Source organism: Xenopus laevis, chromosome 3S (assembly GCF_017654675.1).
Source record: "Xenopus laevis strain J_2021 chromosome 3S, Xenopus_laevis_v10.1, whole genome shotgun sequence".
Taxonomy (NCBI): domain Eukaryota; kingdom Metazoa; phylum Chordata; class Amphibia; order Anura; family Pipidae; genus Xenopus; species Xenopus laevis.
In genome coordinates this window covers 74,647,813-74,663,113 of record NC_054376.1, presented here as the reverse complement: position 1 = coordinate 74,663,113, position 15,301 = coordinate 74,647,813, and the positions used below count along the sequence as shown (strand labels likewise).

Here is a 15,301-nt window from a genome sequence, read left to right as displayed (position 1 = left end):
TTTGGTGGCAGGAAATCAGTGGTGCATCAAAGAGAACAATGTAGTGACCAATTTCAAGTAATTCATTGACCTGAATCCTAAGAGGCACCACAAGTTTTATTCACTTTACCGCACAAATGCCTACTGGGCCATTGTTTTCTTCAGGCATATGCACTACAAAGAAAACCTGTGTAGGCAGGGGGACTTCCTGTGGCGCTCGTGTTAGTGTATTATCTCATTACTCTTCATATGGATTCTGTTGATCTTGTGTCATGACTCAGGAGCTTCTCTGAAAAGAATCGGTATTAAAGCAATGTTCATCTCATGATGCCTAAAATGATTGAAAACTACACTCATGCTGGTATCCTGGGGAAAACAATAAAGCATTCGTTTAAGCAATACAATATCTTAAAATATAAGTTATTTAGGTGCAGCTATGCTTCATATATTTCTATTATCTTCTTTACTTTTTGTAACAATTAAAGTTAACAAAAAAGCCCCCAAAGTATACTGAGAGATGCCATGCCAAGACCCAGACCTCACCCAGTTGAAACAGTAACTACCCATATTACAGTTTAGCTTATAACTGGTTGCACTTTTGCTATATATAATATATACTGTTTCCTTGTGCACACAGTTATAGATGTACCCACAATCATTTGAACATATTTTTTACTCAGAAGAAGAGGGGCAGCAACCAATGGCATATATTGGTTAAAAATACCTCATTGGATTTAAAATTAAAGTTTATGGGTTGAGAAACTGTACTGTAAAGAACATATCACCATAGGTGTTGCCTTACACTGAGCAGAAATCAGAAAAAAATAATAATTCAGTGTCCCATTACCTTTTGCAGTTAGTGGGAAAGTATCTGTGCCGATAAATACAGATCTGTAACTGTACCATCAAACAAAAGATTGCCATTTTGTGTAAGAACACTTGCAATGTACCTCTCCTTACCTGCCCTTGATTTAGACTTATTTTAAATATGTTTGCATTAGTAATTATAAACCCTGCATATTTAGAGATCCTTGAAAAAGAGAGAGGTTGGGAATGTACTGCTTGACTTGCATGCCCAAGACCGTTTGCTGCTAGGCAAGATCCAAAACAACAATATCTGTGCTTCAAGGAAGTAATTCAATATATGAAGAAGCAGCTGATTTTGGCAATTTTTGTTGCTTAAAGGGGGTTTCTGCCAATCACTGTGATATGCGTGCTTGCTGCAAGAATTTTATTTAGGGATGCCTGTGTATTTGTTCGATTTTATTGACAGGATCATCAGTCTTATTAAATACCTCTCTGATATGTCACTTTACATAAATTTTGGCTTGACAAATTAGTTTGATATATCACTTGATTACATATATATAACAAAGAGTTACAATGAAGAAGAGATTTTAGAGGCATTCTGTGATACAAGTGTGACATGGCAGGCCATGTATGAATGTGATTGTGATCAAGTGTATCCAATATGGCTCCTTAGTTGTTATATGGATGTATTAGCATTAGTTGTAATAAGGGAACAGCAGGAGTTAATTAACTCATAAACATGGCCATTCTCATGGTCATGGTTCTGGGCGTGTAGCCATCTATTACTTTGTTATTATTTCAATATAATAATTCCTTCTTGTATCTTATTCACATGGTTATAGTTTTAGGTATACAGTAATTATTTTCATTCTCATGGTCATTCTCATGGTCACAGTTCTGGGCACATGGCCATTATTTTGGTATATGTCCACAATTAAGATAATGACCAAATTCTGTCATGATTGATTATTTTATTGTTACACTAGTATAAAAAGAGAACTCAGCGGAGGGGGCCTAGGGACTTCATCTACAAGCAGACGTGTTGTGTAGAAATTGAGAGTTCGCTGTACCTGGCCCGGGGTCCCCCAGCTGATGTTCCTCTCAAAAGTCTGCTGAGGGAAGCTGAGTAAGACATTTTGTGTGTGATAAGTCTGCCAAGGGAAGCTTGTAGCAAGACACATTCTCCTGCAGTCTGGTATTTCAATCATCTGGATACACCCTGGGGAAGTGAGCATACCAGAGGTAGTTACTGTGGAGCAATGTGATTAGTACTGTGGTATCACCTTTCATGTTGTACCTAAAGAACAACGATGGGTCTTATCACAGTAGCATTTGCAACTTGATTTATATCTGACTTATTAATCTGTTATCATAGTGTACTCACAGTCCAGCTGTTCAATATTAAACCCACGCTGGATAAATACATAGAACCTAACCATAATGTGAACATTTTGTATTTCATTTTACTAGTTTCATATGTGAATAAATTGTGTTATATGTTTATTTGTCCTTAAATAGAGCTATTGGAAATGAACAGAATGGGCATCAGTTCTTTAAATTAATGTTTGTTTGTTTTTTTTGACCACACATGTATGTTTCACTACTGTTTTACTGTTACTACCTAAAATTATTTACTCATTTACTATTAGTAAAGCAGACCAGTAATGAATGTGTGAAATGTAATAATCACATGCCAGCATGCATTTTTTTATTCCCTTTAGATTTAATAATTGCAAGCTTCAAGTTAGCACTTCCTTTCATTTATGTTCCCTGTTGACAGCTGGATTCTTGGGAAAAGATTTCTCTAAAACGTACTTGATAGAACATAGACTGTCTGTCAAAAGCTGTGTTATGCTAAAAGACAGCTTACTTCTGTCCTGAGCCGGGGACATGGGAGCAGTGGTGGAAAGTGATTTAGATAGAATATTGCTCTGTTAGAATGCAAACTAAGTACATCTGGTCTCCTAGTAGTGAGCAGGTAAGCATTGGTAGTGGAAATGCCTGAAAATAAGTTGTCAACCTCATGCCCCTGTCCCACAGTAATGCATCTTGGCTGTTTTGAGAGATCCCTTAATCAATTTATAATTAATTGTTTTAAAGGGCATTATAGCTGTGACTCAAGTTGCCTTTTCTTTGAAATTTTAGGCTATACAGTTATGGAACCTGTTTCCAGAATGTTTGGGACCTGTGATTTTCTGGATAAGGGGTCTTTCCATACTTTGGTTTTCCATACTTTATCTACTGAAAATAAAGTAAACATTTAATAAACTCAATAGAATTGTTTTTCCCCAAGTAATGATTAATTAAAGTATATATTAGTTAGGATTAAGTACAAGCTACTGTTTCATTATTACAGAGTAAAGGAAAAAAAATTTAAATTATTTGGAGGGCAACCTATGGATGATAACCTTCCCATAATTCAGTTTCAGATAGCAGATCCCATACTTGTTCCCTTAGAAGAGAGATTCAGAGCTGCCTAGAGGTGCCCTTAAAATGCAACAGGAAAATTAATTCTATTCTTACAACACTGTACTTGAAAGTTTGTTTGAAGAGTCAGCAATTTTTTCCCACTCTGCACATTTATTGCTTCTAATAGACCTTTACATGTTGGGAAGCATTTGTGTCTGAGATAACAAGCAACATGAGTCATCATGAAATATCGTATACAATTGTCTATGCATGGAATTCAGTTGGCCTGCTGCTGCTGCCTCATATCCATCCCACCTAAACTTACCTGAAGGGAAATTAGCTCTGATATATACTGTATATATATATATATATATATATATATAGACAAATACAAGAGTACTCTGCACTCAACCCATATATATATATATATTAGTGCTCATATACAGCTTAGAGCTCCTGTAATGAATTAGCATTTCTCTAATTGCTACGTGCATGTCGTGCAACACATGAAGATTTGCTCTGCCCTGTTCCTAAACCCACCTGCATTTTCTGCACTTGTTTACACAAGTAGGTTTTTGATGAACATAAAAAGCTTTGCACCTTAAAATGCCTCTTAGACTTAATTTAGATAAGTGTCTAAATAAAATCCAGTGCCATATTTCTACTTCAAGTGTGTTATGTTTTAATAAATGTAATTTGTATAGTGCCCTGTTAGAAGAAAATGCCAGCTTTAAGCTTTTGTAGCCAAAAACCCAATGGAACCATCACTTTATAGATCATGTTGTAGCATATGTATGTAAAATGTGACTGTAACATTTAACTAAATACAGATCAGCTTGTTTCGCCCCAGTCTGTTCCAAAGGGATAAAGAAAACTTCATATATCTTAGTTTCTAACACGTTATGGAAGCTATTACCTATATATCAGATAATGTCATAACATGACCTTTAACAATAAAGCAATTTGTCATTAGGCTTTACCATAACTCTAACAAACTATACCGCCCCCAAGGGCATACTCTCTTCTTCTTCAGCAGTGGAATCCAGCAATCATATGATTCAACACCAATTCCCTTTATTTCAAGTGCAACTGCTTCTGTATGTTCTCTTCTCTAAACTGTATAAAACTGTAGTAATTAATCTTTTTATTTGTATATGTTTATTTGCAACCTTATAATAAGTTGTTGTTTGCAGCATAGTCCAGAATCAGACACTATTGAGAGTATATATCAGCCCAGACATGCAATAAGGGCAAAGAGCTTATGCATGCTGTGCTGTGGATATACTGTATGGTTATCAAATGCAGAAATGTAATTCAAATGCTGTTTTTCAGTTGGTGTTCGACCATGATATTTTATAATGTAGCCTGTTTCTAATGCAGAGGTAACAAACTTACAACCACTCAGCAGTTGTAAATACTCAGCCAATGGTATGCTGTTGGGGGGGGGGTATATTTTTATAAAAGCTTGCTTAAAAAAAAACAAACATAACTCAATGAAATACAGTATACCATACATCACCACTTTAATGACATGGCAGCTTTGTAGGAATATGAAATGCCATGGTTGCCGTTGCACTTACATATAATGGTGTAAATACATTTTTATATTTCTGCTATAAAAAGAGGGTTTAATCATAAATATGTTGGTTGCATGTGTCACAATTATAACTGATGTATAAGGGAACGGATTTAGTCTGGTATAAAAAAATATCTTTATAAATATTGCTGTTAGGTCTTTGTATTGGATTATTAATGCATAATGATGATATAAATATGCTGTTTTATGCTAAATGCTAAATTGAACATTATTATGCTAAATGTTATAAGTTTTTTTGCCATGAATATTTTTCGAAGGTAATATTGTCAATAATTGTTGCTAAAATAGTTGCAGATTTGATACATCATACACTGTAAATTAATTTAACGGGACAGTTTCTGTTTTAGACCATATGTTCCTGCATTTGGGAGGAATCTTCAGAATATGGGTGCTCAGCTAATCTGCACCTCATGACAGCTAGCAGTAGTGAAAGGAAAGCTTGTTCAGCACCATTCAGAGATGAGGGCCGTGTGTAGTGCATAAGGTTGAGTCTAATTTGTAGAGTCATGGCAAGTCAGGTTTTGCAAGCAAACACTTTAATGAAAGAAGTTCTGTGCTTTGTTTGCATGACCTGAAATAAAAAACGGCATTGGTTGCACTTGGAACTGTGCAAATGACTTTGCTAACAGTGGAAACTTGTCATAAAGGAAACATTGTTCCTCAGCCCATTCATTGTGGTGCTTGTTATCCTGTGCTTTGTTAGAGCTAGGGTAATGTTGAAACCCCAAGCACATGTAACCACTGTGAGAATATTACGTATGGGATCCCTTATCCGGAATGCTCCGAATTGCAGGAAGGCCATCAAATAATTCTTATTTTTAAAATCAATATCCAATTTCTCTGTAATAAGAAAACAGTACATTGTATTTGATCCTAACCAAGGCGCATGAATCCATATTGGTCACAAAAGCAATCCTATTGGGTTCATTTAATGTTCAACATTTTTTAGCAGACTTAATGTATAGAAATCCAAATTACAGAAAGATCAGTTTTCTGTAAAACCCCAGGTCCTGGGCATTCTGGAATATAGATCCTATACTTGTACTAATAATACAAAATATTTAAATAAATTGGATGGAAGAAAATGCTTTACAGCAAAAAAATATATATTCTAAACAGTGAGTGACAAAACTACAGATATAAGCAACAAGTTGTACCAAAGGGAAGCCAATGTGAGCCTTTCTCTGTTCTATATGGAGGTGTCTGCAACTAAAGAAGAGCTTATTAATATAACTGATGTTTGTGAATTTAAGACAGAATAAGTTATACTGCAATGTTACCAATGTTACCAAAAGCAATAGTTTTACATGTTCATTCGGTTCTTCCTCACAAATAAATTTTGTCTAAAGCATAGCATAAGAATTGCTAATGTGGGCTGTGTTTCTATCCCAATTGCAGCCTAATATTGGAAGACTGGGGATCCCCCATGGACCATCTGGAGAGAAGGTTGCTGTTGTGACAGTGGATGAATGTGATACGGCTGTTGCAATACGGTTTGGGAATCTTATTAAAAACTACACTTGTGCTGCTCAAGGGACCCAAACAGGTTCTAAAAAGTAAGCAAATACAACGTAACATACCTTGAGTATATGTCAAAGTATATCTTACCAGTTCTCATTATCTCAAACATCTCCATTTCCATCTAGATCACTTGACTTGACTGGACCACTGTTGCTGGGGGGTGTTCCTAACTTGCCTGAAGATTTCCCAGTGCAGAACAGGCATTTTATTGGGTGCATCAGGAATTTAACTATTGACAACAAACCAATAGATATGGCAAGTTTTATTGCCAACAATGGCACGTTAGCAGGTAATTCACATATATGGTTATACACAGCATTGGTAAAACACATAACTAAATATCATGGTTTACAGTAGAACACACTTAATATTCTATTTCATTATGAAAAAAAAATTTTTGGTTAGAGGACATGGCCACATTTACTTAACATGAGGAAACATGTGGCCCTAGTGGTCATGCCCGAGAATGGAGCGTAAACAGTTGGTCCCACTTTGAATGCACCATGGGGGGGGCATCATGTGGCAGGAGCGTTCCATAGCATTAATTACAGAGTTGCATTGTGCCTTGTGCCTATGGCTTTTATATATGCAATACAATATATGTTATTAATCCTTTTTGCTCTATAGGATGTGCTGCTAAGAAGAATTTTTGTGACACAAGTTTCTGTCAGAATGGAGGGACATGCATCAATAAGTGGAACACATATTATTGCGAATGCCCCCTTCATTATGGTGGGAAAAACTGCGAACAAGGTTAGCTATGCAGCCTGATCAGAAACACCCATTCTGCATTATTACTTTGCTTAATAATCCTCATTATCTGTGCCATTTTTCCACAATTTTGTTACTTTTGAGTATTTGTATTACATTACTCCTCATTATGGTCTTAACATTTCTATCATTCATCTTCATTAATCATTATCTACATTTTCAGTTTTCAATTTTTGGTGCCCTGGCTCTCATTTTTTGCCCTACTGTCATGCTCTTGTGTTTTTTTTATTAAGCCCTGCTTTTATATGTTTTTATTTTTAGCAATGCCTTTTCCTCAGCACTTCCAAGGAGAGGGAATAGTGTTTTGGACTGAGCTGGATATTACAGTTACTGTGCCATGGTTCATTGGTTTGATGTTCAGAACCAGACAATCTAGTGGGATGTTAATGCAGGTGAATGCAGGGTCCTCATCAAGGATTAACATCCAGGTAAGTACATCAATTTTTGTGTGTAGTTCTAGAAAAAGTGCTGAGTAACACAGACCTGGACGATGGGAAATAACCGTTATTCCATCCATAACCACCTCAGGGTGCAGTATTATTGTGAATGCTGAATGCTGGATTACTTTACATTGGCACTTTGTTCACTCTGACTGAACATCTAGCTCCAAACATAATGATTTCCTAAATAAAAGAGCCAAGCAACACATGTATACATGACTGTAAGCCAGAATAACCGGTCCGTGTACAGTGCTATTTTGATAAGGCTAGATTAAAGCCAGTGGGAGCAATGTCATACAAGTAATAAATGGAAAAAACATTTGCATGAATAAGAATAAAAATTTTAATTTTGCAATGAAATATTCTTTGAAGTATTACATCCTGAACTTTAATACACCTAGCACACTGTTAAGGCCTCCTTAAAGGTGGTGTACTTTTTGTGCAAAAATAATGTTTTCAGTAAGCAGTTTTATCACATATGTTGCCCATAGGTGCAAACTATAAAATTCATAATCTGGTGGATAAGGTCACTAAACTGATTCTGGCTATATTATGTTACACAAGGAATACATTTTTGCATGGTGAATATTTTTTCTGTTAACAAGTTTATTACATACCCCTCATTATGTCCTGCTAAGGTGCTGTATAATGTCAGTGAACTATTTCAGAATCATGCTTTTCATCATATCAGTTTATTCTAGGTAAAATGTATATCACTGTCATTAATGGCCCTTTACTCATAGTCTGCATTTTATACAAGCACAAAATACTTTAACTGGCTTTAGGGAGACAATGTATTGCTTTGTTTCCTTTCAGCATCTTATGAAGTTACTCTTAAAATAATATTGCAAAATAATGTTAAATATAATACTGTGCATAGGGTTTACATTGACGGAAAAAATGTAACTTAATGGGTATGTAAACCCAAATATGTGTTAGGTAAATGTAATTGCTATTGAAACTACTGTAACATTGTTTTAATGGGACATGTAGTCAAAAGCAGTAGTGCAGGAACTAACAAAGTGATACTATTATAATCATTACATTTCATGATTGTTTGTTTTTTTCCACAGATCTCAAATAGTAACATCCTGTTTGAAGTGTATAGTGGCTATAGCCGCATTGCGAATATGAAGATTACACAAACTCGTGTGAGTGATGGAGAATGGCATCATCTGCTTATAGAGCTAAAAAGTTTAAAGGATGGAAAAGACATTAAATATGTTGCTATAATGTATCTGGATTACGACATGTACCAGGTATGGAGGCACCAATTTGTATACAAATATCACCCCTCTTTAGATTTACATTTACTCTATCTCCCTCTCTTCATGGACCTATTTAGGTGTTTTTTTTAGAGCCATAGAACTTCTTAGTATATAAGTAGGAGAATGTCAAGTGATTGTACATATAAGGACTTCTAATACAAATGCAGTTCAATGTGCAAAGTACAAATATGGCTAAAAATCATCATGATTTTACACAAAAAGTAGCATTTTTCTAGCATAATCACATCACAATGCTGCTTTTTGTCCAGCATAATCAAAGGCACATATTTTTCTTACTGGATTTATGTGTAAGTGGCAACTTCCACCTTGTTGCATCAATAATGACATTAGAATCCATTTTATTTTGCACAAATCAGTTACAGCTATGGACTCAACCTTCTAGGGAAGCTGTCATTTCCAGTAATCTCAGGGTTCCCTTATGTCTGAAAGACAATGTGTAAAGTAGTGAAATCATGGAGGAATCCACTTCTTTGTACTCATGTGGCTGTTTCTATTTTTTTCCGGCAAACAACATATCTTGTTTTATTGCAGAGCATTCTAGATATACTCAGAATCAAAGCCATTGCCCTACAAAACAAATCAGTAGCCATCACCCATTATTTAAAAAAATCATTAACATTTTTGACACTATTGTTTGTAGATGTAGATGATGGTAGCTTTTGTAGAGCAATGGCACAAGGGGGGTAGTGTTTTTTCACCTTGAGGAGAATATGGGCTGCATTAATGAACCAATGTGGTCCTCGATCAGACGGGATTTTTAAATCTGCCTGATTTTCGGCCAGAAATCATTTGGGGAAGCGTCAGAAGGCCCCCACACTCCCCAATAAAATAAGATGCCTAATTAATCTGTCAGCATCTTATATCTGCTCATGTAAGGGACCTTTATTCACTTCTGTGGAAGTTGCTTGAAGGCATAGGTACAGTCAGTTGCCGCTAGTGCATGCAGGATGCCATATTTCTTACCATCTTCACCTGGCTAGTTGCTGCAGAAGTGAACAAAAAAAAATAAAACCATAGGAGGATATTAAGAAGAAGAGGTTTTTGAAAAGGATAAATGTTGAGATTATGGTAAAAATCAGTGCTGTGTTATATGGTGGCCAAGAGATAAGAACATAATGTTCTGGTTGTAAGCTCTTTGGGCAGTGCACACTTGATTACGGGTAGTTGTTGTGGATTTACCTGTATGTGTAATGTATACACTTATTTATTGTGAAAATCTGCAAAAAATGTTGGCATTTTATAAATACATAGTAATGTTAATATTTCTCTGCAATTGCAGTAGTTTTTCAAACCTGTAATTTACCCCCTCTGTGGGCAAGCTTCAAAGGCAAGGTACTGTCTATTCTTAGAATCCAGAGTGCTTTATGTACATGAAATCTGCTTGCCTAGTACACAAACTGAACAGTAATAACAGAGAAGTAGTAGAATGACATTATTACATTATTACTTTATATCTCCTTGTTTTAAAGAGTTCAGTGGAGATTGGTAACGAGCTTCCTGGATTAAAGCTGAAGAGCATCTTTGTCGGAGGTCTGTCCAGTAAAGACGGTGGGGTAGACCAAGGATTCAGTGGTTGCATGAAGGTAGATTCTAGCTAACAGTGTGTGAACCTTATTACACTTAAGCAATAATCATCAATATTTAAAAAATAATATTATCTTTCAGGGAGTAAGAATGGGTGAAACTTCAACAAATATAGCAACTCTGAACATGAATCAAGCTACAGTGATCAAAGTGGACAGTGGCTGCAGTATACACAACCCATGTGATGCCAACCCATGTCCTTACAATAGTGAATGCAGTGATGAGTGGAACAGTTATACATGTCAATGCGAGCCAGGTGAGTCTGGGTGTATTCTTTTGTTTATTACATTGCTTCAAATTCTGGTAGTTGTTGATCTAAAGTAATCACAGTTGAATGGAAGATTTTTTGGTGGTGAAAATAAATGGGGATGCTCCCCACCTGCAATATATTGGTGTTGTGCTGCTCTCTTCCATTCAACTGTGATTACTATGATTGACGTGTGCCGACCGTCTAGAGAGTTTTTGCACCATCTAGCAGGATTTGCCATAGGAAAGGCGAGGGAGGTGCGGTTTTCAATACAGTTGTTGATCTAAAGTCACATATTTTATGATGCACACAATATAACATGTTTTTGCTTAGATAATCTTTGATGAATCATAAGAGCTTAATATATGTGCATATGTAACATCACTGGAGCCCAGCAGCAAATGTAACTGTATCCCTTTTTCCCTGCAGGGTTCTTTGGGAGAGACTGTTTGGATGTGTGCAGCCTCAACCCCTGTGAACATGTTTCTACGTGTGTGCAAAAGCCTAGCTCTTCTCATGGATACACCTGTGAATGTGGAGGAAGCTACTATGGGCAGTACTGTGAGAACAAGTAAGTAACAATTCACTTCTATATAGTGTAAATAATAAACCAAATTCTTTTTTGAACAGAAACACTTTAGCCTGCCTGCTATACTATTGCGCATGTGTTTCAATGAAATATTAGATAATAAATGTGGTAATGAATTGCTCTTTAGAATAAAGTTTGTGACTTCTAATATAATTTATTAAGCACTAAAACTCTAAACATTCAAATGTGGCTTTTTTTTAATACTTCTTTTTTCTAAATAGAGTTGATTTACCATGTCCAAGGGGCTGGTGGGGAAATCCAATCTGTGGGCCTTGTAACTGTGAAGTCAGTAAGGGCTTTGACCCTGACTGCAACAAGACAAATGGAGAGTGCCGGTGTAAGGTGAGGATCAATGAAATATACCTCATGTTTCTTATATGATCTTTCCCATGAATATTTTCTGAGCAGAAGGTGTCTGTGGGAAAATGTAATGTTGTTTAGTGTGGGTTAAAAGGGGTTACACTCATGCGCAACAATTTTATTTTCACAACAAATGCATAAAAGTCAAAATGAGTTTTTCTTGTGGTGACTTTTTTGTCTCTGCAACTTTTTTGTCCAACTGCATTAAAGTCAACGAGCGGGTTTTTTGCAAAAAAAATTTGCAGATGGTGAAAGCTGTCATTTCTCTGCAAGTCCACGGCTGGCAAAAAAATGTACTCATCACTACTGCTGAAAAGCTAAATGATTTAATTTAAAAAAAAAAAAAAATCTCTCAGAATATCACTTTCTACATCATATTTTTGATTTAATAGCAAACTATCCCTTTAACTCAGAAAGAAAAAGAGAATGGAGAGAGCCATTTTACAGATAAAGTGCCAAATTCCTACCATATTAAAAATATACACACATCTCCTCCACATTATTCAGCACTTACTAGCCATTGGTGTGCATTTCAACAAATTGCTGAGTGGTCATACACTATAATCATGCTTACTGTTCCAATTCCCTTTATACAGTCCATTTTAAAGATGTCTTTTTATACCTGATGCACTTTATGTGCTTTGCTGCAGTGTCTTTACTACCATGATTTGTGTTGCAGGAAAACTACTACAGACCAAAGGATAGTGACACTTGCTACCCATGTGACTGCTTCCCATCTGGTTCTTATGCACGTGGCTGTGACATGGAGACAGGACAATGTCCTTGCAAGCCTGGAGTAATTGGACGCCAGTGTAATCGCTGTGACAATCCATTTGCTGAAGTTACTAATCAAGGATGTGAAGGTACATACAATAATACACAAATTAATATTATTTCATTACTCTTACTGTAGAGTTAGATTTTGTGTTTATTTCACTCTTAATAAACTGAAAACTACTTGTGTATAGCTAGGAATAATGTTTAAGCAATCACAATTTAAACCATTAATATATTTTACAAAGTGAATCAGTAATAGTAATCAGTAATAGCTGTATTTTGTGATATTGGAAATGGTATAAAGCGTGAGAATATTGTAATTTTGCTTCACTAATTGATGGGGTGGCCTTCAGGCATTTTTGCATAAACTGCAGTTGAAGTTGATCAATGTTTGCTGAACGCTAATCTTCCAAAAAATCAGTGCTGTAATATGTAATAATGCTCCTGTGAGTCTCCTGTGATATCTAATAATGATACCCTCCAATAGTTACACTGCCTAACGACTATACCTGGCTAACATACTGGTTGTTATAGTCACATAGATTTTAAGGTGAATTGGCTTTTTACAGTACCTTAATAGAAATGTCTACTCAAATTACTGAATGTACATAGACATCACTAATATCAGCTTTATTCTCTAGCTATGTATGTTTACAAAGGATAAAGACGTGCTGCAAAAATCCCTAAGACAACTTATCAAATTTCCCCACCTAAATGACAAAGTACATGCTGGAATCAGTATTATCCATACTATTTGATTCCTCTTCTTACCACTCGTCTTATATAAAAGCTGTAATCTTTGCAGTCACACTAAACACATTTAGGGGAAACCATGAAACCTGCAGTATCATCAATATATTTGCAGTTAACCTTTGTAACGACTTTGTTCCTCCTGAAATGTTTTGATGCAGGATAGGTCAGTGAACAGCTGCAGACTGTATAACATCAGTATTATGTTTGGCACATGAACTGACATCCTTTATATGAACTTAAATACATTATACTTCAGGGGTTCACAAAATAGTGTCTACTTTTAGCACATTAGTCCATATACAGGTTCAAGAGTCCATAAACACAAATGTATACTAATCATTTAAATACATTGTAAGCAAACCTTGTTTCAGTTTTGTTAGTCTGTGTAACTAAAAAAAGGATACAATTCTTAAAGGGTTAGTCTTGTTGAAGGCACAGATTGGCAACATGACAGTAATTTAATAACATAGTTTAGTTACAGTATCCCTAACTGTATACTGTCATGTTCTGTCACTCAAACAGCAATAACAAAATGAATGATTGATATTTTCAAGTTCCTCAAATGATTTCTGTTATTAGAATAATGCAGGATTGTTTAAAAAGTAAATTATTGTGACATTTCCGTATGCTGAGTCAATAGCCGTGTTTTTCTTGCAGTGATTTATAACGGATGTCCCAAAGCCTTTGAAGCTGGAATCTGGTGGCCACAGACCAAATTTGGCCAGCCAGCTGCTGTTCCATGCCCCAAGGGATCTGTGGGTAAGTGCAGCAATGCATCTCTGTCTGGGGGAAAACGTATAAGTGCAAATATTCTGTATGCAGCAACAAGCATGTCCAAACTGTGCCACCCTAACTGTTACTCAAATATCTATTACTCACAGTTAAAAAGTAGCTTTCTGATAGGGGAAGTTGTAGTTGAAGAGCAGATGAATGAGTGACTGTCTACATACAAGTACAACAGGGAAAGATATTATAAAGATTAAACAGGGGAATGTTAATAAATTAACAAATTTATGTTTTACTGGGTTAAAGGAACAGTAACACCAAAAACTTAAAAAATGTATCAAGGTGATTAAAATATAACGTAGTGTTGACCTGCACTGGTAAAAGTTGTGTGTTTTGAAAGACTACTATAGTTTATACAAACAAAGTAGTCTTGGGGGCAGATATTCTAGCTGGAAAAAAAGAGAACAAGCACAGGTTACATAGAAGATAACAGAGAATACTATAACAAACAAGGGAAAGTTGTGCTCACCACTATTTTTTAAAACCATTAGGTGGGGGTGCAATGAGGCTGTGACCACAAAATACATATAGACAAATACAAGAGTCCTCTGCACTCAACCCATTATCAATATATTTAAGACAGAGACATTTTGTGCATACTGCTACTAAAAAATGCCTTACCCTTAAAACAAAACAGGGATTGTTTGTCCATATATTGCAATATATTTAAAGGGATACTGTCATGGGAAATACATTTTTTTTCAAAATGAATCAGTTAATAGTGCTGCTCCAGCAGAATTCTGCACTGAAATCCATTTCTCAAAAGAGCAAACAGATTTTTTTATATTCAATTTTGAAATCTAACATGGGGCTAGACATTTTGTCAATTTCCCAGCTGCCCCTGTTCATGTGACTTGTGCCTGCACTTTAGGAGAGAAATGCTTTCTGGCAGGCTGCTGTTTTTCCTTCTCAATGTAACTGAATGTGTCTCAGTGGGACATGGGTTTTTACTATTGAGTGCTGTTCTTAGATCTACCAGACAGCTGTTATCTTGTGTTAGGGAGCTGTTATCTGGTTACCTTCCCATTGTTCTTTTGTTTGGCAGCTGGGGGGAAAAGGGAGGGGGGTGATATCACTCCGACTTGCAGTACAGCAGTAAAGAGTGATTGAAGTTTATCAGAGCACAAGTCACATGACTTGGGGCAGCTGGGAAATTGACAATATGTCTAGCCCCATGTCAGATTTCAAAACTGTATATAAAAAAATCTGTTTGCTCTTTTGAGAAATGGATTTCAATGCAGAATTCTGCTGGAGCAGCACTATTAACTGATTCATTTTGAAAAAATGTTTTTTTCCCATGACAGTATCCCTTTAAGCTGGCCAACTACGTCAAAGTCATCCCATATCTGGCCAGTCCTATGCTCAATTTAGAATACACATGTATTGTAC

At 36.0% G+C, this 15,301-nt stretch overlaps 1 protein-coding gene across 7 annotated transcripts in view; it reads left to right on the top strand.

The window, feature by feature from the left end:
* celsr1.S (cadherin EGF LAG seven-pass G-type receptor 1 S homeolog) overlaps positions 1-15,301 on the top strand; it is a 96,469-nt gene that overhangs the window by 60,012 nt on the left and 21,156 nt on the right. For all 7 annotated transcript variants that reach the window (XM_041588505.1, XM_041588506.1, XM_018255794.2 and 4 more), the window contains exons 6-16: positions 6,194-6,351; positions 6,442-6,605; positions 6,944-7,069; positions 7,349-7,515; positions 8,601-8,786; positions 10,286-10,399; positions 10,482-10,656; positions 11,077-11,218; positions 11,458-11,578; positions 12,276-12,459; positions 13,784-13,885. In XM_041588505.1, coding sequence (XP_041444439.1) covers positions 6,194-6,351; positions 6,442-6,605; positions 6,944-7,069; positions 7,349-7,515; positions 8,601-8,786; positions 10,286-10,399; positions 10,482-10,656; positions 11,077-11,218; positions 11,458-11,578; positions 12,276-12,459; positions 13,784-13,885 — 1,639 coding nt within the window. The remainder of the gene's footprint in view (positions 1-6,193; positions 6,352-6,441; positions 6,606-6,943; positions 7,070-7,348; positions 7,516-8,600; positions 8,787-10,285; positions 10,400-10,481; positions 10,657-11,076; positions 11,219-11,457; positions 11,579-12,275; positions 12,460-13,783; positions 13,886-15,301) is intronic.